This window comes from Hoplias malabaricus, chromosome 16 (genome assembly GCF_029633855.1).
Source record: "Hoplias malabaricus isolate fHopMal1 chromosome 16, fHopMal1.hap1, whole genome shotgun sequence".
Lineage (NCBI taxonomy): Eukaryota > Metazoa > Chordata > Actinopteri > Characiformes > Erythrinidae > Hoplias > Hoplias malabaricus.
Genome location: NC_089815.1, coordinates 5,556,500 through 5,584,425, shown reverse-complemented (window position 1 = coordinate 5,584,425; position 27,926 = coordinate 5,556,500). Strand labels below are relative to the sequence as shown.

General features: G+C 40.9%; 2 protein-coding genes across 3 annotated transcripts; one reads left to right on the top strand and one right to left on the bottom strand.

Moving 5' to 3' along the window:
* Window positions 1–767: 767 nt before the first annotated feature.
* hp (haptoglobin) lies at window positions 768–5,181 on the bottom strand. The gene is made up of 4 exons (XM_066647700.1): window positions 5,106–5,181; window positions 4,320–4,405; window positions 2,311–2,582; window positions 768–1,377 (listed from the first exon to the last, which is right to left on the bottom strand). Exons 1-4 carry the CDS (start codon window positions 5,111–5,113, stop codon window positions 817–819), a joined length of 927 nt encoding a protein of 308 aa, XP_066503797.1. The 5' UTR covers window positions 5,114–5,181; the 3' UTR covers window positions 768–816.
* Window positions 5,182–13,538: 8,357 nt separating this feature from the next.
* On the top strand, window positions 13,539–27,263 carry LOC136672353 (adenosine receptor A3). Of its 2 annotated transcripts, none has more exons than XM_066648364.1 (3): window positions 13,539–13,666; window positions 25,189–25,538; window positions 25,715–27,263. In XM_066648364.1, exons 2-3 carry the CDS (start codon window positions 25,283–25,285, stop codon window positions 26,590–26,592), a joined length of 1,134 nt encoding a protein of 377 aa, XP_066504461.1. In that variant the 5' UTR covers window positions 13,539–13,666; window positions 25,189–25,282; the 3' UTR covers window positions 26,593–27,263. The 2 variants fall into 2 exon arrangements, with proteins under 2 accessions (XP_066504461.1, XP_066504460.1); XM_066648363.1 differs by lacking the exon at window positions 13,539–13,666 and adding an exon at window positions 19,383–19,493.
* The last annotated feature ends 663 nt before the right edge of the window (window positions 27,264–27,926 follow it).

The window sequence follows — 27,926 nt, the reverse complement described above, 5'->3', positions numbered from 1 at the left end:
AACAACGGATATTGGCCTTTTTATTAGTCCACCTCTCAAGACACTCTCATCCATGCAGTGAATGTGTTTAAGTGATGTGGAAAATGGAAGTTGAGAAAATTGGACATGAATAGAGTTCTTTAGACAGAAACGAAATACAGCCTTGTTCTATTCATAATTAAATGCTATATATACAATGGTTTTACAGCACCCCCTCTCTTTGTCTACACTGTGGGCAAATCTTATGACAAACTGTACATGACAACAGATGAGCTGCAGTCTAATTGTATATAGCGGAGACATAAGGTACATGGAGCTTAGAATTGTCCAGTGGGTAAAAGTACAGGGTAGGTGTTTCTAATAAAGTGACTTGTGAAAGTACAATAATCAATTATTTATAATGCTTTGCCATTTACATGTAATGTTTCAACTGAAGCATGCTTGCAGTTGTAGGACATCTGTAGGACATCTGCAATGTCCTGTTTTTTGCAGGGAGGCTTTTCATTTAAATGCACAAAATGTTCCAGTGTGATAGAGCAGTATGTATTACCACTGGGATGAGAAGGAATGAAGTGTGAGCTCCAAAACTAACCATGCAACATCAGCACCTGACCTCACTAGTGGTCGTATGAGTGAATGCTGTCAAATTCCCACAGAAGTGTTCCTACAGCTACTGACTTCCATGATGGTTGCTACTGCCGTAAAGGGGAACAACAGTCCTACTCCCATATGATTGTGCATTCTATATTTCATTTGTGAAAGACCAAGACTAGTGCACTCTTTTCAAATTTAACAATTTATTCACTTCAGAGGAATACAAAAAACTCTATAATTCATCTACACATATCTAGAAAACATTTCAGTCATGACTGAAGTACGCAGAGAAGAGAACTTGTCAGTGTCGCCCCTCATGACGCTGTGGATCCAGGGCAGATAGGCCGAGACCTTCATGTACACAGCCTTGTCCATCACGTTACACGCCTTGTCAAAGGACAGGATACCACCTGCATAGACCCTCTTGCTTTTATGGTCAAGGAAGGCCAGAGCTCCTCCTGCATCACCAGAGCAAACATTCTCCACTGAATGGCCGGGTTCAGTGCAGAACATATTGTTGTCTACGTATGGAGTGTTTCTCGTGAATTTGGATGAGTACTGTCCCTGACACTCGACCACACGCAAGTAGAGGAACTTAAGCGTCTCGGCCTGAGTGAAAAGTGCACCCCAGCCCCATCCTGAGATGATCCCCCACTCTCCCGCTCTTTCGGCCATGTTCTCATCCCGCTCAGGCAGTGGGATTGGGAAAACACTGTCACTGAAGGTCACTGGCTCCTTCAGCTGAATCAGGGCGAGGTCATTGTCCCAGTCTGAAGTGTTCTGGAAGCCTGGGTGCAGAAATACCTGTAAAAGATGAAAAAAAAACAGCCTTCTGAAAGAATTCGAGGCATGAATGCAGGACCTTCATAAAAAGTATGTGTCACTGCTGAATACTTTCAGCCAAAAACATTTTTGGAATGAAGAAGGTAACGTTTGCTTTGTGGATGAATGAAAATATATTCAAATATCATTTAATGACTGAATATTTTCAGCAAAAACACCACTTTTGAATGTGGCAGAATTGTAAAGAGAAGTAAATGTAAGGCATTAAAAAAAATAGAATAAAATACACATTTCAAGTTCAAAGAAAAACACCTATGGCCAAACTCAGTTACACTGATAGATTTGGCCTACCATCCTTACCAAGTGTGTGGTAGCTAAGGACTCATTTGCTGGTGTACTCCAATGGGGAAACAAACCTCAGCCAATCACAAATAAGCCAATTACATGCAAGACACTATGCAAAGTCCAGTTACCATCATTGTTTTTCTATTCTGTTAGACATTACATTGTAGCATGAAAAGATTTTCATTAATTTGACTTTTAGATTTGGCAATTTCTCTAAGTTTCAATGTCAACCATTGACCTTCACCATGACCTGCAAATAAGGAACCTACAGACACTATTAACATTTTTTTTACCAAATCAGTAACAACAAATAATATTGAATGAATAAAGAAACATGTCGTATTTTACTTAAAAACACTAGAGTGTGATTTGAACTAGGGAGAAATGAGCTCATGCTTTTGTCTCTGGTGACTCAAAGCAGCCATTTCTTCCATTGTTTCTTTTTCACATTATGAAACAGCCATTATGCTGACAACTAGTGGCCTGGGTGTGTCAGCAATTTTTTTTCATTCAGGGTCTACAAAGGGATTTGCATCACTTTGATAAATATTGTTTGCTATTTTTCAACTGTGTGTTCTTTGAAAGTTTGACTGCTCTTGTTGTTTTTACCTTCTCCACTGCCACTTCAGTAGCGTTACTAGCGTCAGCTCGTCTGAATATCCCAAGGTAAACTTTCGGGATGAGGGGCTCTTTTCCCTTGGTGTGTTCCTGAAACTTCCTGACAAAGAGGTTCCGGCCCGCAGTCAGAACCCAGCGAGGGGCGATCAGAGCTCCTCCAGCAAAGCCTCCATCCAGAATATTATCGCTGAGGAACACCATGGCCTGCCAGGGGACAGGAGTAGTGGCCATAATTCCTCCCACCATCCGCCTTCTCCTGGGTCCTAGGTAAATGATTGGATTAATCCCAAATCTGAAACCTGATTTGTAAGGAATTTCTCCTGGTGCATGGGTCAATATAAATAAATACACAGAGTACATTTATATAAACAGCTGCCAGGGCAAAACCTTTTATCTCTATTTTTAATATTTTGCCACCGAACTTATGACAAAATCCCATCACGAATGGATTCATGGAAATGATCCAGTTTCATGTAGATGACAATATTTACACCCATCAACCAAGTATTAATGTGTGTGAATACAGTACGTACATCTGAAGAGGAGGCATGGAATGAATATGCAAATATATTTACATCATATGGACCCTGAAATAAGTGAATGTGCATGTGTGCAGCATGGGGATAGTGGGAGAAGGTCTTATCCAGGAAGATTATGTGTATGTAATTTTGATTACATGTGACAGCGTGCATCTTGAATGAAGACGTATGACGACTACAAGGCAAATTACTGCCAAATCTGACACCTACAATCTCCTCTGGTCATCTCTGCTGGTAATAATTTAAAGTCTTCCTGCTGTTTGTGGTAATCTTACTGCATTACAGAGACTGTTCTACCTTCAGCGCTGTCTGCTGACGCTGGACAATCTGAGCAAAAAATCTGTGTGATGTCCACGTGAACCAGCAACAACCCAATTTCACCTACAAATTACTGTGACTTCAAAACCAAATGAAATCTGGCAGTGATTCTGATCAATAAATAAATCCTCATTACTAACACCTCCTTGTTGTACACTCACTGTCCACTGACTGTATACTTACCTTATATACCTTATATGCCAGTGGATATAACCAAATTTTCAATTTATTAATTTTTTAAACAATTATAATAAATAAACTGCATTAAAAACTAAGAATAACAATTTAAATATGGTGTTTTTTACGGGAGTAACAGCTACTACTCCTCTGCATTTCTGGACTTAACACCCCTCCAGTCAACACTTGGCATGGTGCCCTTAGACTCTTGTGCAGATACCTGAGTGCCCATTTTTACTGAATATTTGTCAGAGCTGCCATTGTGACCTTTATGAGAATTACAGGCCTAAACCATCCTGTCTAATTACATGTTTTATATTGTTGCAGAGATCTGGTGTTTTAGAAACACCTTGGCTTTCATCTTGGGTGACATTCCGTAGCTTAAGCCTGTATTTATTTTTCAGCCTAATCATACATACGTTACTAAAGGACCATTTCCAGGATTCCCAGTGATATATATCTGGCAGCTGTACAATATCTACAAAATACAGTCTGCCCTTCACAGATGTAGACGTGAATTTCTGACATATACTCATTTGAGCAGCTAGAGTCCAGTCAGTTAGGATGAAAAATCACCCACACATTGTAAACCTAAACCCTAATCCTAAACATAGCCATAATCTTAAACTCTAATCCTAAATCTAAGACTAAGTGTAAGCTCCAAAAGGTTTGAAAATTCACCCTCCAAATGTTATTTAGTGCAGTTTCTGCAGTTCTGAGCCCAGATTAGCACCAGAGGCTCTGTTGTCCCTATTACAGCTCAGAGAACATTACATTTTGATTTTGAAGCTGTAATTTTAAGATGAAAATACTACCTAGTGTTGCTTTAAAACATGAACACACTGGTCCTTGTTTGAACTCTAAGCAGTGTTTCTTTTTGTTTGCACTTTTCAAAGTTATCACCTGCTGGGGAAATGGCAGCAAAACATTTTTTCTTTACACTGCTACATGGGGGTAATCTGTTACCTGGAAAGTGCTCTTTGATCCTGTCCATGGAGAGAGCCTCTGATAGGCAGATCATTGAGCCCAAGACCAAGAGAGCCAAAGAGAGCCTGCCAAGAACAAAAACACACTAGCAGTCCACCTACAAGATGCAGACACAGCACAGAAAGCACACAACAGAGGCTCTGGTTTATTAAAGGCCAGAGATGCTGTTCTCCAGGCTGAAATATCTATTGTATGACTGGAGTTCACAGGAGTCCATTTGCAATGCTTTTGAATCATTCAAACTTCCTTCCCAGCCATGGTAAGCTTGTAAAGTAGACACTAATCCTAGCTGACCTCTAGCAAGGTGAGCTTTTTCAGTTTGGCTCTAAAACCCCTTTCACAGCACACTGCATTTTTGACATAATGTCTTTTCATAGAACTATAACTGAGCTGCCAATCCACTGTTATTATTATTATATTTTATAATTAATTAGTCTCTGTTAGAACAGAAATCTCAGGGTCTGGTTTCCCAGGTGTCTAGTGTAAATTTCTGCATTAAAGCAATCATCAGTTGCCTTTATTTTCAGTTGCTTGTTTTAATAACTTTGTAACAAGTAGTTTTATGTCCTTTATGAAGCCAGCCCCAGATTTCTGAAAGGTAAATCATACAGAAGGAGGGGTAGCACTTTTCTGAACGACAGCATAAGTCTACACAACACATACATCTTAACCCCGATAGTAACAACTGTTGACCTAGATCCTCAGGTCTAGCAAATGCACCCTATAAGTGCAATAAAACTAAAGAAGAACAAGTGAGAAACCTACCACTTCATGATGATGCTTCTCAGATGTGTTTGCAGAAAGTCGCAGAGGTGGACGTTTGTAGACTTGTGATCTTGGAGGCTGCTGCTTTACATATTTATACCTAATGGTGAACTTTGATTCGGTGTGAATGCACATTCCGTCGAGGCCCAGGTTTCACAATCTGGGAAGCTCCTGGGGAACACAGAGGTCTTTGGGCCTGAGCCACTCCAGGGAACAGGGCCAAATAAGCAGAAAAATCAGTTTTCACATACACACATAGTGGTGGAATTTTTTTGCTAAACATGTGGGGACCTTACATGTTAGGCCGTGAAATTTGGTCCAAATTAAGACATTATTGCTGGCCTTAAATAGCAGTTGCACTGAAGGGCTTATGGAGGTGCTATGTAGCTGTATGAATGTAAATCTGTGATAAAATGTTTCCCTGAAATTAGAGTTAGGGGTAATACTATTATTAGACTACTGTAATACAGAATTCTGTCAAAAGCCTCACAATTACAGTGTCCCACATTATAAGAGAGAGAGAGAGAGAGAGAGAGAGAGAGAGAGAGAGAGAGAGAGAGAGAAGGGTATTTGTACACCCTCCCTGTGGCTCAATCAATCCCTGCGAGTGGCACAAAGAGCACTCAGAGCTCAAAAGTGCAGACAGATGGGTAATGGCCTTATTGTGAAAAAAGCATAACAGTAGCTAACACAATATACCTAAATTTAGAACAGCATCCAGTACAATGCAGATGGTCAATTTGTTAACACTAATCCCAATGATTACGGTTACTTTAAATTTAGAAGTCGTGTGCATCTAGTCACAACTCACTAATGGTTTGTTTTTAAAGTAGACAGATCTTACAGCTTTTCCACAAGTAAACACAGTTCTTGGGTCTTAATGAAATGTCTGTCACATGCTTTGGTTAAAATACCACAAGGATAAAAACCCACAGCAGAGTGTCTCCCCCTGTCTAAACAGCCCTGATCCAAACAGCAGAATTCTGCACCTGTTTCTTTAAATGAGAATGAGCCACAGTTCATTTCAACAAGAGAGCACAGGGCTGAGTAGCGAGGAGCAGAAGCTCTGGTTTTTAGTCAATTTTGTTGTTTTCTGCCTCCTCTTTTCCCAATTTCTCCATATTTAATGAGTACGCTTAATCTTGGATTTGCCCTATGATGTAAACCCAGGTTGAGCATTGTAATTGGAGAGATTCAGATAAGGAGGTGGGATCTCTCTAAACGGTCTATACATCTATGTAAGACATAGTTCAAAAAATCAGAATGGAGGCAGACCACAGGGTTTGTAGGGTCCATATCCCCACATTAAGATTGACCAGTGAAAACCTTATGTTTTGGCCTTGATTTTGCAAGTGAGTGTATAGCCATAACATTAAAATACGATGCTTAATTCATTCATAGCAGCACAACACACATTAATAAATTAATAAATAACAATGTCAAATGTTGCTGTAGAGCTAAGGACAAGCCACCACCGAAATACTGCTCTGTGGTGTTCTCATGGTTCTCCTGATCACTGACACAAACAGAAAAAATATCAGAAAATACTATTCTCTACAAGTTTATTTTATTTTTTGCTATATGTGTACATACCCCTTTAAAAGTGCCACTGTGGTCTTAAAGTCCAGTTTATTACCAGTATTGTCCAGACCGGACATTCCCTAAAATAAAATCAAGTCGCTGAAAGTGGATTTATGAATCAGTGTAACTCTGCAATTAAAATGTTCTGAATAAAATGTACTATGATGTACAGATGAGGGTCCAATCACAGAGAACCACCACAGCGACAGTTGTCCTCACAGTGCAGGGTGAAAGGGGGCTAAAATAAATATGCAAAGCAACATACTGACTTCAAGCTGATTGTAGAACAAAGTGCACATATGGAAAATGGAGAGGAAAGTTTTGTGCAAAGTTTTGAGACCATCCTTTCATTTATTCAGTAAACCTATCATCTGGATACGTTTGGGATTAGTCGTATCATCAGAGGAAGGTAACACAACCAACACCAAGACTGAGCCTTAAAAGTGTGGGAAAATGTCCCCACTGACCTCTGTTACAAACTGAACACAAGTCTCCTGAAAAGAAGGGAACCTGTAATAAAGCTGTATTGCATGTGTGATAAAGATATTTCATGTTTATATTTAATTCTACTGATTTATTTTTGACAGTGTTGATAAGTGTATTATTAAATTGTTTAGAATGGTGTGTGTTCTCCCTTTGTTTGCATGGGTTTCCTCCTTGTGCTCTGGTTTCCTCCCACAATCCAAACAGTAAGTAAGATAACAGTAAGTGGACTAGCTGCCTACTGGTGCGTGTGTGAATAACTGGTTTAGTTTATGTTGCCCTTTGAGGGGTGAATTATGAACACAGTGATCTAGAAGAAGCGGTCGCAGAAATTGAATGACTGAATATAATGAATGGATGGTGCAGGATGCAGGATGGTGCACTATACTCTCAGAAAAAGGTACCATACAGGTACATTATTGTCACTAAAGGTACAAACAGTGTAAATGTACATTTAAATGTACAACAGTGGTTTTAAGGTGTAGTTGTGTTCCCTAAAAATGCATTAAATTGTCTTCTCCACAAGCAGAGCTGAATTTGTGTAAATGTTCATTATAGAACATATAAATTATTATAGACTCCAGGACTTATATAAGTCCTAGAGATGACGTGGGGTATATGAAATCAACACAACTGAATATGTACCCGTAAAAGTAACACTACACTGTATTTTTTCTGAGAGTGTAAATAAATGAACATGGCTGGCATTTACTAGCAACGGTTTGGCAACATACCACAACCTTTACATGTCCATGTTTGCTTAGACCACAATGGCCCAGGGGGAAGGCTTTAAACCTATGTGATATTAGTCACGGAGCCTGTGTTCGGGTGTCAACAACTACATTCAGGTCTTTGCCGTTTTGGTGGAAATGTTCTAGGGCAAAGTCCATCCACCCATCATTTCCTAATAGACATTACTCACAGAGCTCTGTAAATGACGGACTTTCCCTAAACACATACACCACAGTCCAATAAATGATTTACTATTATACAGACAAAGGTTTCTGATGCTCCATTATAAAGTAATAACACAAAGAAAACCATGTCTACTCAAAAAAAAAAAAGACCCTGATTCTGGTTCTGAATTGGTAGCACGGTTAGGACTGTACATCGGTTTAGATAAGAGTGTCAATGAAATGTGTTCTGTGAGTGAAACATTAGAATAAGCATTTTGTGTGTGTGTGAAGAACCTTGTAAAGCCCCAAAGAAACTTCACATGGCCGAAATGTTTTTACCAAAGGGGTGAGTTCTTCCTAGAACCTTGATATTATGCAGATGTTGGCTGACATTCTAAAGGTTTTTGACATTCACATCTCATTTAATAAACTGGCTGTCTAAAGAACTATCTGGGTTTTTCAAGTTCTTCTTGGGCATCTTTCTCATAAAGTGCGTAGATAACTGTAAATATATGGACTATGATAGATGAGCCAGAACATTAAGAACACTCACTGATGAGGTGAATGGCATTAACTGTCACTGTCAACAAAAAGGTCAAGGTCTGGTACACCATATTTTCAAAAGTTTGGGGAATTCAGCCAGTTTAAAGCTAACCAGTTGTGAACTGGACACCACAGAGCTTCATGAAATTTAATTAGATTATCTGGAGCAGAGGCCCATGAACATGTTCTCCATGCAAGTGTCAAAGCGGGGTATAAACCCCCAACATTGAGCTCTGAAAAAGTAGAACTGCATTGTCTAAAGCAGGGGTGTCAAACCAGATCCACGGAGGGCCGTGTGGGTGCAGGTTTTCTTTCCAACTACGCAGAAGCCACACCTCATTCCACCTGTTTTTAATCATTGAATCTAATCAGTAGATCTTGACTTTCAGTAGTGTGGTGGCTTTTGCGTGGTTGAAAAGAACACCTGCACCTACACGGCCCTCCATGGATTTGGTTTGACACCCCTGGTCTAAAGTGATAGAGCCAAATGACATAGTTCTGGGAAGAGGTGGAGTGGTGATTCTGATTCAGAATTCTCAGTAATGGATGTCTGGGTGTGTCTAAATACCCAGTGAACTATTTTCTCCCTATTTCCTACAGTATGTTAACAGATATCGAATCTTATTAAACTGCTTATAAGGACGCTTTTGGAGACAGAATTGCAGGTGTTTATTTCTCAGGCCGGGTAGGAACTCTATACTAATCCAATTTCTTTGAAAAGACCTATAGTACTATATAATCTGATGTCTCCACTGCACTCTGCTAAAGACACAAGCTGCTCAATGGCTTAGAAGGGCTGTCTCCAAACACAGCTTTGACAATTCTTGGCCCACTGTCCAGAAAACAAAAATCTTATTTAATGGATGTTGCAATTCAGATGGAATAACTTTGGAACGAGTGCTAACATGATTGGATTATTTTCCACAGAGGTCTGTTCAACATAAGACTTTATTTATGCGGGCAGGAATCTCCCTAATACAGAAGGACCTATTACTGGAAAATCTCTGTTACTTGATAAACACAGTAATTGCTTACAACTGATCAAAGCCAGTTGGCTCAGTTCTGCGTATCTTAAGGTGAAGGGTATATGCAACTACAGTTGATGTCAACATGTGAGATATTAATGCTTTCTTTGTTTCAAGGATGGAGCTAAGATAAATCATCATTCAACACCTGTTTTGTTTGGCATTAGAGGGTATGGAAAGTTGTTTCCCATCTACAGAGGGAAGATAGAGGAAGGAGCTGTTTGGCTCAACAATCAAATCCTCACAGAAATGTTCCAACTAGTTAAAAGCCTTCCAAAAATACCAGTCATAATATGTGAATCTACCACTTTTTAAAATTGTATTATTATTATTATTTCTGATTCCACCTGTTCACACCAACATATGGAGCATGTTTATATCAAAATGAACATACTGCCACTCCAAAACAAGCCTCTCTAAGTGCCTGTGAGATCACATTCACAGCTTGTTCTCCAGAATGCAGGAGGGTGGGTTTGACAGAATGCTCAGAATGTTGAGGTGGGGGGATTGGTGGACTGCGTAATGCTCCTTGTGCAGAAAAGTGTTACATCTGTGTAGCTCTATCCTGCACATTTTGTGTCACGCTTCCACTGAAACACAACCTCGGGCCACTCAGCTTTAATGCCATATGTGTACACACATGGGTTAAAGAGTCCCTTTCCATCAGGCACTCGGTTCAGTACGACAAGTAAAATGAGATGTGGGGATGTGGGGAACAATCAGGAGGAAGCCTGGTAAACTTGCAAATAATTTCTCATTTTCAGCATTTCTGGACTGGTTCAACTGAGAACAGAGCAACAACTTTAAGTGCAACATCATGTCATTGCCTAGTAGGATCAGTTTTGACATACATCACTTTGAAAACATGTCTCTTTTAGATCCACAAAGACAAATTGCAAGGTTACTTAGTCTTCTATTTTAAGTCCCTGAAACTTCCCCCATTTGCTAGCTCTCCCTAAATAAATCTGTGGTACCAAGCAGTGCAAGGAATGGCGAGAACATGCTTCCATTGACATTTGAAGCCAGATACATCGTCATTTCCACTTGCTGTTAACGTAACACAACTAAAACTGGGTGACTTAGCTTCTCCCACTACCTCTGCGCTCAAGGTGCAGCTAGCAAGCTCAGCTGATATAACGCATCTGGGCAGTTTGCATTCTCCTCCAGTATGTTAAGCTGTTTAGTGGTACTGCATCAGCAACAGTTCAAAAGAAGCAGTGTGTTGCTATTGTATGCAGTGTGGGAAATTCACTGACGGGTGAAAAACATCTCTCACATTTCTTTGAGATCTAAAGTGAGAGTGACATTTGACATTTCTCCTGTCTCATTTTCTGGTTTATCAGATCGTGTACAGTTGTTAGGAATCCTGTTCTTCTACTGCTGTTTTGCAGTAGAAGAACCAATGCCCAAAATATGTCCTGAAGAACTAAATGTAGAACTAGTATTTAATGGCCACATCGACTTGAAATAAAATAAGTGAAGGGTGGTTAATAACTGAATAACAAGCTAAGGGCTCGCCAGCTGTCATTAGACGGATTTATTTCACTTGTGTTTACATCAGCTGTGTGTAGACTAAGTGGGTAATTGCTCAGACAAGAAGCGACTGCACGGGGCCATTAGCATAGCAATCAGAGCGATTCATACTGTCAGCCTGCACGGGCTCTTAATAAAGCGCTAATGACGAGGCTGCGCTGTTAGGGCCCACAGGTGAATTAAAGATGGAAGTGGGTCATGTGTCCTGCAGCAATACTCTGAACACGACCTCGCTATCGGGGAATGATGCTGCCGCTATTATTTATTCTGCAGTTTTTCTGATTTAATTTTAAAACATGCTATTTCCAGCAGTGGGCAGACTTTTCAAATACACGTTCAAATACATTTGTACTTTCCTGAGTAAATTCTTTACTTCAAGAATGAATGCACATTTTTTCCATTCATATTTCAGCCCAATGCCAATGTAAATTTGAAGAAGGAGGGATAATATTTATTTCTCAAATTTCTTAGGCATCTGAAATTCACATGTACCTCTTCAAAGGGTGAACTACATTTCACACACATTGTATGAAGGCAAACTATTATTTGGAACACATTTCATGACCACGTAAAATACAGAATAGTTCGAATATTCATAGAATAGCCATAGAAGATTTCATACTAACTGTGAGGGCAAATTTTATTTCATACTCATTGTATGAGGGCATATTATATATTGTACATATCCTATGAGGGTGTACTCTAGTTCATACACATTGAATGAAACCGTTGCGTGCAATGGACACACACTTATCCAGTAGAGGCCTTTTGAAAGCATGAAGATGAAAGACTATTTTTACGAAGAGATCTGCTGTCAAGCTGCTAATCAGAATATGGAGCAGTAGGGGCAGATTCCCAGCAGCTATGCAACTTATGTTATGCTTAAATGATGCTTCCGAGTCCTCCAGCTGTTGGTGAAAATCAGGTCACACTGTCTCCCTACCTCAGTGCCTAACAGACTGGAACACGGCCCCATATCAAAGCCCATCTGTTTTACTTGTAAACATGAACGCTGGTGAACAGAATGGCGATTAGCTGAATATTCATCCTTGACGTTCTTCTGCTGTGGAGACCTGAACACTCATCACTCAGTCTCATTAGCCTGGTACTCTTGCCATTACCTTAAATTGAATTTGGTAGCCTGCGCTTACTGAAGGTGCAGGAAACATTTGGAGCCCTGAACCAATGGGAAACTTAAATTTGTTTAGTTACAAATCTAAAACAGAGCGGCATGGCGTTGCAACAGACGGTGTTGCTGCCAGACAGCTCCAGGGGGCTGGGGTCCTGGGTTCAATCATAACAAGGGGTTACTGTCTGTGAGGAGTTTGCTGTGTTCTCCCTGTGTCTGTGTGGGTTTCCTCCAGGTGCTCCAGTTTCCACCTACAATCTAAAAAAATCACATTGGATGCGTTCCTGCTTTGCACCCTATAATTCTGGGTAGACTCCCCACCCACCGCAACCCTGATCAAGATGAGTCAGTCACAGAAAATTAATGAATACATTCTGTGGAGGAAAAAAAACAACAACCAGACTGTACTAAATCTAGTGTAGAACAAAGGATTTGGAAACCAAGCCTGGGTCTGTTTTTCTTAAACAAAACCACAACAACAAAATATAGTAACTGAGCTTGTGTTCACTGATGTTTTTATGGATTATAAACACTAATCCAACTTCGCATAATTCATGGTGACCTTAGGCTCAAATGCAGGTGTTTTACAGCAGCCCATTTTATACTTTTCTGTGGATTATACAAACTGTGTGCAGAACTGGACACCTGTGTCCACAGTAGATACAACTTAAAGTTGCTGAATACACTCAATTTACTGGGGTTTCCACAAATATTTGGATATACAGTGTGATAACAGTTCCACTTAAGTGAAACTGCAAGGCATCTGCTCGGGAAGAAGCAACTAAAAGGATTTCACTAAAGGTGGGTACTTTCCCGCCTCTTTTAGCTCCCAGATTGTTTTTCATGTGGTGTCATTTTTCTGTAGAAATGGTCAAAGCACAGTTATCAGGAACCAGACTTGTGAGTCATAAATAAATAAACCATAAAACGCACAAATTACAGCAACAACTATGAATTAGATATACTAAAAGTAAATAAGAAGACAAAGAAACCCCTAGCCTACGCTAATGTTAAAGCTACAGCTAATTACTAAATCCACAAGGAAGAACAATAATACAAAATTGCTAAAACTAATGCTAATAGCAAACTAAAACATTGTAGACAAGATTATCAAGGCAAGGAGAGGATGGCCACAAGACAAGAACAGAGGGAAGTGCAAGGTGTCGCACAAAGTCTCTGTGATAATCATTTGAAGCCGTGCTATAATGAGCATGAGAACCAGCCACAGGTGTAACACTCAGAAGAGGCACAGCGCTGGGTAGGTGTTGTGCCGATAGCACACCCCCATCCTGATTCCCCTCCAAAAGGACCCTCGGGCAGCTGACGTGATGCCTGATTAAAAAGCACCTTTTACTCGTTACTATCAATAAGGTACGCAAACCAGTCCATAATTTACTGAATGCATTCTGTGTATTAAATCATTTATTTCTATCCACGCAGAAGGCCAAAATATGAGCAGATATTAATATGCTTGCTTTTTTTTATAAACATTACTTTGTCCTCCTTTGTCCCTAAAGCCTTATGTTGGAAACAAAACACAGCAGAATTGGCAACTGCATTTGTGAAACAACTCCATGTTGGAGTGTTGAAAAGAATTATCACTGACCAAGGAAATGAGTTGGTGAACCAGGTGCTTATTTGTTTTATATAATTTTAATTTACAAATGTCTTATGGATGTGCTAGTGATTTGCTAGTTGCTCAAATTTGTGTGTAGGCTTAGTGTTAGGACCCCTGACAGACACAGCTTACAACACAGAGCAGAGTTATTCCAACTTTCACCTCTAGAGGGCCCCCTTGACAGTTCTTTGAGAAGTTGGGCTCCACCCAAACTAATACAAACTTACCACAGTGTTTAAAAAAATATGGTCCAAGACATTTATTATGTATCATTAGCTAATTGCGAAATAAAATAAAATAACAGCACATAATGATACGATCCTCTCTTTTTTTCTGCACCTATGTACCGAACACTGTTCTGTGGTATTTCTCTCCTCGTTTCTGGGCCCACAACCATCTTAATTTCAAATTTCATTCATTCATTCATTCATTTATTCAATAAATAAATAAATAAATAAATAAAAACAATACTTCTAAATTAAATCGAGAATATAAGGGTGACTATGAAAATACAAACATTGTATATTAATGTAAACATCATTCAAACATATTTTATTTCATTCTCTATCCTCACCTGTGCAAGTCAATTCGTTCACTTTGAATACATATAACAGATGTTTGTCTTACACTATTTTTTTAATCTGGGCATTTATATTTAGCTGTAAAAACGTTTGCAATAGAAATTAATGCAGCTAACACAATCAGCTGTGGATTAAGTGTTTGATTAGCATTTATGCTCAGAAAACCAGATCCTATTGCAGTGAGTATTTATCATTATCAGTGTGGCGAAGATAAGCTCATTGACGCCTAACTGAGAATGTGCAAAGCTTATCACAGTTGCTGGGAATTAGCCGTCCTCGACTGTGTGTGAATACAATGTATCCAGACTGACTGGCACATCAGACAGTGTTTTTACATTTAAACTACAGCTTTATCCTTTTATAATACTATTGTTCAGTTTCACACTCGTTGCGTGTTTTTGTTTATTTTAATGTCTTTGAATAGCTTTTTGTTTATGTATTTATGTAGTAGGCTAATTGGTATTAGCAGTTGTTAACTACTGTTTTTGCTCGTCCTGCTTCTGTATAATGCTATAAACTGGCTCTTAAAATTATAAGTATCTTTGATAGATGTGCACAGTAAAAAGACATTAATCCTGATCACTCTTACATCTCTATTGACTAGGACGGGTCTTGAATTCAGTGCAGCCTCAGGCAGCACAAGACTTTATTTAACATGGGAAGGTATGCATCAGCATTGCTTTAGACTTCAGCTCTAGGCTAATTTTCATTATTCAGCACCATTCGTTCAGTATTCGTGGTGTGTTATATGGCCAGAAATTTGTGGACATCTTGTCATCCAGCATATGTTCTGGCATTCAATAATTAATAATTTAGTTCATTTTGCTGCACTTACAGCTTCTAGTCTTCTGGGAAGACATCAACATTTTTCTGCTAGAATTTGATGGCACACAGCCACGATTACAGGTCAGCCAGTAATGATGGACAGTCAGATTTGGATTGCTCCAGCTCCTACCAGAGATTTGATGGTGCTTCATCAGACCAGTGATTACTGTCCCAGTGCTCCACAGCCCAAAACTAGGCAGTTTTGTACATTTGTAGCTGACATTTGGCATTGATTTATAACCATAGTGATAGCTCTCCCAGAATATACATCATGTACATTAATATACAACATGTCACATACAGCAAGCAAAGAGATTCTGGTAAACACTGGCAGTACACAGTGCATACAAATTCAGTAGCAGGTGACTAATATATGAGCAAATTATCAGGCAAATACACATTTCCCAGAGACATGACACAACACAGAGTGAACATTAAAGAAGCTGTGTAAAAAGTGTTTAGCATGACGTCTGTTATTTGAAAATTGCCACATTTCAAATTAGGAGTTTGTTAAGAACAGAGCTCTGTATCCCCTCTGCACCATGTTGATACTATAACACAGAGCCCCCACTGCAAATAATTCAGTCTGACTAAACAAGGCTTTTTCAGAAGGCACCAGACAGTCTCCTCGGTAAACAAGGCAAGATGTACTTGTATATCTTCCTAGTATATGTGCTTAATGAAGACGCTTCTTAGCAAAGACCCACTGCAAAAACTATTTATGCATCTGCAAATATGACCTAGATCCGCGAAGTTTCTAGGCACAATGTATATTGAGTGATTTTGAGTTTCACAAAGTCCATAGAAAAGCATCAAAATCCAATGGGATGCTCAGGAGCAGCTGAACATGAGCCAAGAGCTACAGAAACAGTACTATAATCATTTTGGGAGAGCATTACATAAACAAAAAACACAGCTTGGTTTAAGGTTATGGGATCACAGATATAAAGGCTAAGACATAAAGATATATTGTTAAAAAGAACGGCCCAGGTATTTAGGTATTCATAGGAATATCTGCGATAAAAGTCAGAAAGACTGATAGAAGTCAGTCTCCAAACACAAGCAGCTACAAAAACCCCACCATAAATAGAAGCTCGATTTGTCACTAGTCGTTTTTAACAAAGAAAATGCCGCTAAGAGGTTTAAGAAAGTCTCCGGTTCAACTCAGAACAGAATGAAAACGTAACGCTCCCACGGATCTTTACACCAAAGGATCGCTGATTCGCTCATTTCGCTGTCAATCAAAAAGGGATTCAGCCTCAGACAGATCACCCAATCATCATGCAGAAGCTGAGCGTCCGGGCCAGCCGAGGCCAGCCCACTGCCCCATAGACCCCCAGAGACGCTGAGCGTCCGATGGGCGGGACAAAGCTCAGCATTTATCCAATGACTCGTCTCGTTTCGCTGCACTTCGCTGCTTCGCTATTGAACTCTGTGGATGCTCAGCGTCCTCACTGTTTATGGCACTGTGAAACTGCGGGAATGACTGAGAGGAAAGCCGCGTCTTTACCAGTGATAAGAAGCTGATTCTGAAGAAAAGTTAAGAAAAGTTAGTTGTAGTGCATATTTATTCAATGACATGTACACACAACAGTATATATTTGATCACCTATTTTTTGACATTTTTAGATGTCTTAGAGCAATCGCCTCTGATATATATACCCACTATTAAGGCACAGGCACCATTTTACATCAAACTGGGACAAATAGTTGGATTTTTTTAATTTGTTCAGAAGACTTTGCACATGTATATTTTCAGCCCAGAGGAACAAGAATAACATTTACGCCTGGGGGTTTAAGAATGCAATGATTCATTATTTCACAGTGGGTGGGGCTAATGCTCTAAGGGCTTTATTTAAAAAATTACACAGAGTATACCTTTAACAGCATACACTAGATTTCAAGGTATTTTCCAGCTTCAGAGTTAGTGGTACAAATGGGAACAGGAAAAGGGCAGGAAATCATGTCACTCTAGTTCATCAGCTTGATCTGTGAGGTGTATTCATCCGGAATGACATAGTCATAATTATAAATATGAAAATTATAAACATTTTGCATAATATATCAAATTTAAGATAATATAGGAAGTAGATATCTGCTACACACTTCTGCAGCTTTGTGTGAGAAATGGCTGTTTACAGCATGCAAAATGAAAGGTGACATTAGTTTAATAATTTCAATGTACACAATATATCCAAAAATCCACTGTGGACACGGGACATCCAGAGGTGCACACCCATCTTGTATATCTCCATAGAAATGAATGGAACCAAATGGAACACAGAGGAGCAGCTGCACAGATTAAGGTCCACACCAAGTATCAGCTAATGTGGGATGAAGACGCTCTCTGTACCTCTCTGGAGGCATGGAGCCTCATCTAATACCTTTTGGATGTGCTGAAGAGTTGTTTGGGACAGAAATGTTCTAATATGTTTTACAGTGTTTTAGAAGAACGGCACACCTGATTTTTGTAGAAATGTGGAATGACCAATCATCCACAAACTTTGGATCAGGGAAACAGCATCTGAAGTAAGAACTGTTCAGGAGCAGTTTAAGGAGCCTGCATCTCAGTGCTCGTGCTGACCATCCCCTGGCCAACTCCACGTGGGCACAGGGCAGAGAGTAATATGAAATTAATGTGTGTATCTGTGTGTATGATAATGTATTTAATTCTCTGAGGGGACGATATGCCACAGGACTGATAAGATAAGACGAGTCATTGTGGGCTCATTTACATTCAGCACATGGGCTAATATATGTATATATACACATCTATCTATCAACCTATATATCTAGAAGGGAAACAGCTTTAGAAATACCTCACAGAGCAACAAATGCAGTGTGTGTGTGTGTGTGTGTGTGTGAGAGAGAGAGAGAGAGAGAGAGAGAGAGAGAGAAGGGAATGTGAAATTAAAATAGTGAGAATGCTGAGATAAAGGGAGAAAGGAATAGAAATCAAAAGACGGACAGAGTGACAGGAGAATGGTAGGAGAATGGAGTGGAGGTGAAATACATCAAAGAGAGAGAGAGAGAGGAAAACAGGACAGTGACAGAGAGAGAAAATAAATGAGTTAATATAGTTAGTCATAAAGAATGAGGGAGTACAGGGAAAGAAAGTCAGGGAAAGGCAAAAATGGGTAAAAAGAAAATCAGAGTAAAAGGGCGATTAAATGAGTGAAGAGAGCGAATGCAGAGAGGGGGGGGCATGATTGCTGTAGGAAATGGGATTTGGAATCAGCAGTGAGAGCTAAGAGCAGACGCAAAGCAAAGTGACAGATTTTTTTTTTTGGGGGGGGGGGGGTGCATCATGCTGTAGACAGCTGGAGAGAGCTCGGACGACAAGAGGAAGAATATCCCCTGCTGTAGGAGCCCCCACAGGGGAGAGGAGAGGGCAGTAAACACATTAAAAAAAAGGAGAAGGAAGAGGAGTATGAGGAAGAAGAGGAAGGGGAAGAAATAAATTATGATGAGGAGGAGGGGAGAAGAAAAAGAGGAGGGAGGGAAATGGTGAAAGGATGTAGGAGAAGAGGGGTAGAAAAAGAAGTGGATGAGAAGAAAAGGAGAGAGGAGATGGAGATGGACAGAGAGCAAGAGAGTCAGGGTGAAGGGGAGATAATCAGAGTGGCTTAAGGTGAACGAAGAAAGGGGAGCAAAGAGAGCAAATGATGAAAGAGTATAGAAGGAAGACTAGCAGTGGAGTGTGGTAGAGAGAGAGAGAGAGAGAGAGAGAGAGAGAGAGGGGATGGGAGACAATCAGAAAGGCTTAAGGTGAACAAAGAGGAGAGGAGAGAGCAAGAGATGAAATCATAACGAAGGTACACTTAGGGGGTGGAGTATGGTGGCGAAAGAGCAAGAGTGAGTGGGTGATTGAATAGAGAGAGAGAGAGAGAGAAAGAAAGAGGGAGGGAGGGGAAATCTGTGCGGAGAGCCAGAGCGATGCTGAAGTTGTAAATGCTGCATATGTGCTGAAGTGTGTCATCTGTCCACCAGCAAGTGATGTGTGTATTCTCACCGGATGCTGTGTGTTATGCCAAAGCTAAACCTGGACCTATCTGCACACCTCAACTGGACTCTGCTCACTCAGACACCTCACTGACCACTGGACACTAGTGTGCGCTTCCAAATGTTGGGAACTAAGGAGACTAAGAGGATACCTTCCAGCCAAGATATGCAGGTAAAGAGAATGCTTCTGTGTATTTCATTATGTATAAACAGTAGGTCAGACCGATACAAATCTCCAAAATGGCTTGGAAACAAAGCTGTTTGCATTAACAACCATTAAATATAAAGAGTGTTTTCCCTTATTTGTGAAGTTACCTTATTGGACATGCAATATTTTGTTCCAAACAGAGATATGCACACAAACATATTAATCAATTTCTGAATATGGTATTCAAATGGTAATGGGATAAAGTGCATCCCAGTGTTAGTTTTCTTAAGAAGATACAGTTTGTATCCAAAATTTTATAGACACCCTTTATAACTGGTGATTTCAGCACTCATTCTGGACACATGTATAAACTCCACCAAAAAAAAAATAGCTAAAAGTTGGACTATTAGAAGCAGCGACATTTGCTCAGTGTCCAGTCCCCAGCGCTGGGCTGTGGAGCAGGGGAACCGGAGTGATGGAGAATGAGTCAGACTGGTGTGTGTGATCCAGAAACCGATCTTCCAACATAAGCACCTGACCTCACTGATGCCCTTGTTGCTGAATGACATGAAATTGTCACAGAAATATTCCCCCGGTAATGGGGAACGTTAGCGTTTAGCAAGCCGGACAGCAATGTTCTTTAGCGGTCAGCGTTTGCTTATCAGAGTTATTCTCACTGTTTTGCTCGCTCATTTGTTTGTAATTGTTTTGACGTCAGTTTTTGTAGTACATAATCTTCAGGTACTAGGTAATATTCTCTAGGCTTTAGGTAGGTACCCACTGTGAATCACTGGGGCACTTCACAGGGTGACACACACGCACACGTAGGGACACTTTTGAGTTTGGCCATCCACCTACCAACGTGTGTTTTTGGACTGTGTGAGGAAACTGGAGCATCAGGAGGAAACCCATGTGGACACAGAGAAAACACACCACATTCCTCACAGAAAGTCACCCGGTGCGGGACTCGAACCCACAACCTCCAGATCCCTGGAGCTGTGTGACTGCGACACTACCTGCTCGACAATTGTATACTCAGTGATGTCTAATATATTAATGTAATTTATTTATTTATTCATTCATTCATTCATTCATTATCTGTAACCGCTTATCCAGTTCAGGGTTGCAGTGGGTCCAGAGCCAACCTGGAATACCTGGCGGGAATACACCCTGGAGGGGGCGCCAGTCCTTCACAGGGCAACACACACATTCACTCACACACTACCAATGTGTGTTTTTGGACTGTGGGAGGAAACCGGAGCACCCGGAGGAAACCCACGCAGACACAGGGAGAACACACCAAACTCCTCACAGACAGTCACCCGGACCGGGAATCGAACCCCCTGGAGCTGTGTGACTGCGACACTACCTGCTGCGCCACTGTGCCGCCCTTTATTTATTTATTTACTCCATATTCTCCCCAATTTTGTAATTGCAAATTCTGCCCTTTTGATAGGTCAATCACAATTTCATCATTGACCCTCTACATGTTTGGAGGAGAACACTTCTCACTTCTGTAACAGACGCCTTATGGTAGGGAAAACAGTGCCACACAAAAGCCCCCTGACCATGACTAATAGTCTGCCACTTCTCCATGATGCATGTTGTCACATTTCTGCATTGTGTTATTACAAATTCATGATACATTTTCAGACTCCTGTTTTATAAGGAACTAAAAAACCCTCCCTAAATTCAAAGAACCTATTCTGGCATCTTTACTTTTAACACTAAGGAGGCACTAAACTGTTAGGAGCCAGACAAAAGACACAGGGTTCAGCTGAAGAAGATGGAGGATGGATAACAGAGAGATTCAGGCTACTCCTGTCACGTAGAGGTCAGGAGAGTGATGGCTCCCCCGGCTACAGGGGCCGCGGCCAAGGTTTCTGCATTATTCCACATGAATGTCTGCTGTAGCATAGCCTGGCCACAGAGTCTTGACCTCACCCTCAGCGCACTGACCCCACACTCTCTGCTCTACACAGCTTTAGAGTGGTCCCTCTCCACTGAAGCCCCTCCACAGCCACTCAGAACATTGCCTATGCACTCAGCTCAGATTTGCACACTGACTCTGATCTCGGTTTTGGCCCAGTTTTGAAAGTGAGCGCGTCATAACAGGAAGCAATTTTTTTGTCTTGTTTGTTTTTAAACATCTTCGTTCTGCACACAAGGATTATGCAGAGTATGGGGAATAGCTTGGGCATAAATTATAAGCCATTTCTGGAAGTACAAGGTACAAAATTGTTCATTCATTCATTATCTATAAGCGCTTATCCAGTTCAGGGGTGGGTCCAGAGCCAACCTGGAATCATTGGGCACAAGGCGGGAATACACCCTGGAGGCTTCACAGGGCAATGCACACATTCACACCTACGGACACTTTTGAGTCGCCAAACCACCTACCAACTTGTGTTTTTGGACCGTGGGAGGAAACCGGAGCACCCGGAGAAAACCCAGGCAGACACAGAGAGAACACACCACTCCTCGCAGACACGGGGAGAACACACCACTCCTCACACATAGACACTCGGAGGAAACCCATGCAGACACAGGGAGAACACACCACACTCCTCACAGACATTCACCCGGAGTGGGACTCAAACCCACAACCTCCAGGTCCCTGGAGCTGTGTGACTGCGACACTACCTACTGCACCATCGTGCCTCCCACAAAATAGTTCTATTAGCCTTAATATAATATATATCCTAATATATGTGCACTTCTGTGCAAAATGATCTTCATTGATTTAATTTGAGTTAAAATGGCCATTAAGTACAAATCATTCATATTGAGGAGATATTTCTTACAAAACAACTCAATGCTGAAACTACAGCATTGAGCACTGATCAAAAGTGTGTAAATATTTGTTCATGTTTTCTTGAAAAACTAAAAGCAGGTGTCCTGAAGAGAACCAAAGCTGTTATAAAGGTAAAGAATGGACACGAAATACTGAGATACAGGGATTCTCTTTCGATTTTGGGAAAATAATTGTTTCACTGAAAAACTTCCACTTAATGTCTGTTTTGTTTAGAAATTACATAAATCAGGGGTGGTCTCTGACTTGCACAGCACCATAGCTTTTTCATCCTTTTTGCTCATTGTGCTAAATATGTGCTCACCTTTCATAATGATCTGTCTTGATTGTTCTGAAAATACCATAAGAAACTCTAATGAAAGAATATAGCCCCCCAAGCTCATTCATTTGGGACAAGCACTTAGTAATGAATTGAAATAAATTGTTTCATAAAAAAAAGAGTCTGTCTGTACAAACCACTACGGCGCTCTTTGGAGGAAAGTCACGTCTGTAATGAGACGATTATAATGACACAGACCTGATTCATAATGAAGTAGATTCTGCATACACCACGTCCCTTCAGACTTCATTAAAAAAGCGGCGTACTTTCTGCTAAACGTATGTGTAATGAAATATGTAGACCTTTTAGATGGAGAGAGAGATTGAGTGGGCCTGTGTGTGTGTGTGTGTGTGTGTGTGTGTGTTTAAGTCTGAGAGCATTCAGTAAATTTCAAGGTGTAAGTAGATGTCCTGCTGAGCTGCTGTCATAACTAGCAAGCAGCCCTGCATGTAATATTAGGCATGCTATGTCTAAGTTAGCGTTAGCGCAGAAAGGGCTAGAGTGTGGATGTTTACAAATAGTAGCTTTATATTGAGGGACATAGCAATAATTAAAATAATGAAGCACTGATAAAGCTACATAAAAATCTTCTAATATATTTTACAAATGTTCTAAAATTTGTGCCAAATCCTTTATCATTTTAAGTGTATCAAAAACAACAATAGTGAATAATTTTAAACTTAATGTTCATTTTTTTAATTTACAGAATTAAATTCAGATTTCCAAAAATGTGTGATGTAAACCCAAATTTTTTTTATTTTAAACATTTACATTTTTTTCCATCATCATAAAAGAGATGAAACACACACCAAGATACAATGCATGATGGCCATTACAAAAATTAACATGGGAAAGACAAGCTTAAAATAATAGACAATACACTGATATAAGCTGGATTATCTACCAGAAAATACTCAGTGGAGATATGGTGTGTACACTACAGTTGTATTGCCGTGATTTTCTGTGTTTGTACATGATTAAATTATCCCAGCACGTGTCAGTATTGTTGTATTGTACCACTGTGTTTAAACACACTGACAGTGAAGTAATGTCAGAAGCGGCAGCTGAACTAATGAGTAGCTGGTGGGGGAAGTGAAAACAGCTCATATTCTCTACACAGGTCAACACACACTGACACACACACTCATTAGGCCACAGCAAACATTTGTGATAGTTGTTTGACTCTTACTCACGCGCCCACACCATAATTAAAGGCTTTCCCCATGTTCCTGTCAGTGCTACTTTGATAAGCTCTAATTAGCCCATGCTAGCTGGTTTTAGAATGCTAGCACGGCTAAAGTCTGAGAACCAGAAAGGAAGTTCAGGCATGAATTATATATATTACAAATCCAACTTCATTTCTAGGGCTGATACAATCCTACGATACAGGATATAGCTTCTTATACTTCACATGTTTGCTATAATCACTTGATTTGTGCAAGTGCCGCAGTTGAAACAGCTTCTCTTAGCTCTGTGTCTCACACGTACAAAGTCAGACAAAATTTAGACAAAATCAGAAGATTGATCGATTGAAGGTGTTTGAACGATGTGTCCATAGTGCAATGTGTTAAACAGTCATTTCATATTCAAAGTGTGGAGAAAAGGCTTATTTTTATTATGTACCCAGAGGGATCAGCAACATTCTCTCCACAGGTACAGAACATATTTATTCACGGTATTCAAGGTATTCACATATATATACTCTAAAGCTGTCCCTCCAAAATCCAAATGGGAAAACATCTGGATGTAAATATATTATGAAGTATACATTGTTGTGCACAAGAGCTAATCACCTTTGCCCCTATGTCACAAAGAGTGTCGGTTCCTGTGTTGCTTAGGGACCTGAGTGACTATGGGTCTTTTGTTGCGACCCATTCTGTGTTACACAAGGCCATGTATTTCTTAATGTCCTGCATAACAAAAAGGTCCTGTGTTACTATGGCTAAGGACCTGTGAGTCACTCTGGGTAAAGTCAGATATGAATTAAAAGGCTGGTGAATATAATGGATTGACTTTGTAACTATATTTGAATGAGAATTCTCTTTAGGCCCAGGTTACTGGGAGATTACAGAAAGTGGGCTCAGGCGGAGGAACACCGTTCTGTGTCAGGAGAATGAACACACGCATAATCATTTAAATCCTCCTTGAAAATTCCACCTTATTCACAACCGTGACATTATTTCTCTGCCTTAGGGAACATTTGCATGGTCATGGTCATGAGATATAAAAAGCATCGTTAAGGACTCAGGTCCTATATTTTTCTGCTTTGACAATTCTCAAATAATGATATTTCTTTACTTAGCTGTACATTAGCTGATGAATAATAAAGTTATTCTGGTTTTAATTCAGCTTTTACCAAGGCTGATATATAGACAGAGACAGAGAGGTTCAGTATTGTTTATTTGATGATCTACGAAGTGCGATTTCTGACTTTTTCATGTTGGTCTATGTGTGAAACCATTTCACCAAGCCATCATTAAGTCATTACATACAACATATAACCCATAGATATTTGTCTTTGTGGTGGCTCAATGTGCATCTCTCTCTCTCTCTCACTCTCTCTCTCTCTCTCTCTCTCTCGCTCACAGGGTTACCATAAATCAGAGGCAACAGCCCCCAGCAACAGATTTACTTAGGACCTTTCAGCACCTTGCTTCCTGTTGCAGGGGTCAGCATTGTGGCATGGCTGCAGTGGTGGCCAATCTGAGCATCCCCTGGGGGACAGGGGTGATAATGGGCTTCACAGACACTCCTAATCAGACAGTCACCGGCTCCCTTGCACCTCTCTGCACCGTGTGTTGCTGTGGACTGCTCAACCGCACACTGGCCGTGGTCTTCATGGTCAGTCTGGCTTTCGCCATAGTCGTGGGCAATGTTGTCACCCTCACCGTCTTCATGCAAACCCGCCAGTCCCGCACACCACAGGGCTACCTCAAAGGTATCCTACATCTGCGTTTAATGCTTACATAGAATTTAAAACAGGTTCAGCTTGGTGTCCAGTAGAGGGCGGTGTCTTGTATATTTGTGCACAACTGGTTTCACATTTTGAGCCAATATTAGTGAAACCCTATTATTATTTAATTTATTTATTATTTTTGTGTCTTTTTTCCACAGTGTCTTTGGCTGTTGCTGACATGATGGTGGGGGTGTTGGTGGTGCCATTTTCAGTCTACACAGAGATATCATTGATGGTGACCAGTGTTCCTCCAGTGTGGTATCAGGTGGGTTCAGAAGTCTCTCCTGGGGTTAGTAACAGCTCCTGGCAGCCGTGCATGCTGATCGGCCCTGTGTTTGCTGGCTGCACCTTCGTCTCCATCAGCACCATCTTTCTGATGACGGTGGAGCGTAGTGTGGCCATCTTACGGCCTCTTCACAAGGACACTCTGGTCACACGGAGAAGGACACTGCTGCTGATCTTTGTGTCCTGGACAGGGAGCTTCTTGCTGGCCATGGCTCCTCTGATACTGAGCAAGAGCTTCACCCTGGAGTACAACGAGTGCAGCCGCATGTGCAACTACGCCCCTCTCCTGGTGGGCCTCCAGCTGCCAGCTGACTCCCACATCATGCTGCTCTTCCCTGCCTTCGATTTCACTCTGCTCGGAGGCACCCTGGCTGTCAACATCATGTCCTTCACCAGCATCCGGCGCTACACCCGCAAACGCAAGCTTCTCTCAGAGGGCAGCCTGGGCCTGGAGGCCGGAGGGTCTGGCGGCTGCCCCCATAGACCCTCTTTCTCGGACATCAAAGCAGCCAAGACCATTGGCATCCTGACCTTTGCCTTTACCGCCTCCTTCTCACCAATCGCCGTCTTTGTGCTGGGAAATGTGGTGGGCTACACCTGGTGCAACTTCTCCTTCCTGGCCTTCTGGATCCTGACAGGGAACAGCTGCTGCAACGTCATCATCTACAGTGTGAGGGACCAACGTTTCAGGAAAGGTGTGATGCTCCTTTTCCACAAGGACCGCTCACCCCCACACTCTGAAAAGAGCTAAAAGAGCCCCGGGGCTTGGAATCAAAGCCAAGCCCCTAAGCCTCTGTTTCGGACTCTGTTTTGGACACCTTCTGATCACGCTGTTGTCTTCAGGAATTTCCTCCATATGGGGGCTTGCACTTCAGGGACCAAAAAATCTAAAATCAACCCCCAGGGATTGTGAAAAAATCCAGATATTTGTGTTATTATTTATTTATTCTTCAAAGCTGTCATGTCATCTGTGTGAACTGGAATATCTGTTTATTTCAGAGGCTTCACTGTAAACACTCTTGAAACTTGTGAGAGAATTTAAAATCTCAAAGCAGCAGGATGGTTAAAGATTTCAGGAGTTTTCAACAAGATTTCAACATCCTGCTTTGATTCTTTATCCAACAATAGGCTGCAAATAAACGGCTATGTTTTTAAACAGGGAATTTAGCAGGAGCACACTCCTGAAAGGGCTTCAGGCCATCACAGGGCAGCACACACTGACCCAGGAACTCACACTATCACGCCTATGAACAATTCTGCAAAGTCAGTACAACTAATATTTGATTTACAAGCCTGACATTGGAAGATCAAACAAATCTAATTTGGTAAAACAAGCAACTGCAACACAGCTGCTGGGAAATGCCTCATAGAATATCACACTGCCTCCATATTTTGAAGATGATTATGTGATGCACTTTATCCTGATATTAAGGGGTGGTTTTCAGGGCACGGTTTAAGTCAAGTATTTTTTTAACTGTTGCTTTAAATCTAACAGAAAGCTTCTCCTAAACTGTAATTAGTTTAACTTTGGGTCGTCCACTAACCTAAGTACAGCATCAACAGCTTATATTTCTACATTCACTGCATCAATGCTGTGTCTGAGCCACTATCCAAATAATGCCTGTTCTGTGGTGGTTCTGTTGGGGTCCTGCCCATTGAGGAACAGAGAGAAAGGGGCTGAGTGCCAGAGTGATTTGATTTACATCTAGAAAAGAGGTTTTACTAAATATATTAAAGCCAAAAGTAAACCTCAAACACAAGCCAAAGCAGATAAGTCAGCTTTTCATTTCCTCAGTGTTGACGTAGCGGGTTAGTGCAGGGTTTCAGACACAGCAGCACTCTTTGTTACTCTTCAAAAAGTGAATCCTACCTCCTCTTGTTTCTTTTGCACAAACATAGACGTATGCTCTTTTTAAACCAATGCTGCTTAATACAGATAAAAGACCCTTGCCTTGCTCAAGAGCATCTCAGCCTTGGATGTTGAGTGAAGGAGATGGACAATTTTGCTGGTTGAGAACTGTTGCTTTCCCAAAGCATTAGGCCATGACTGCTTCATAACTCTGCCAGGAAAACCACATCCTTGAA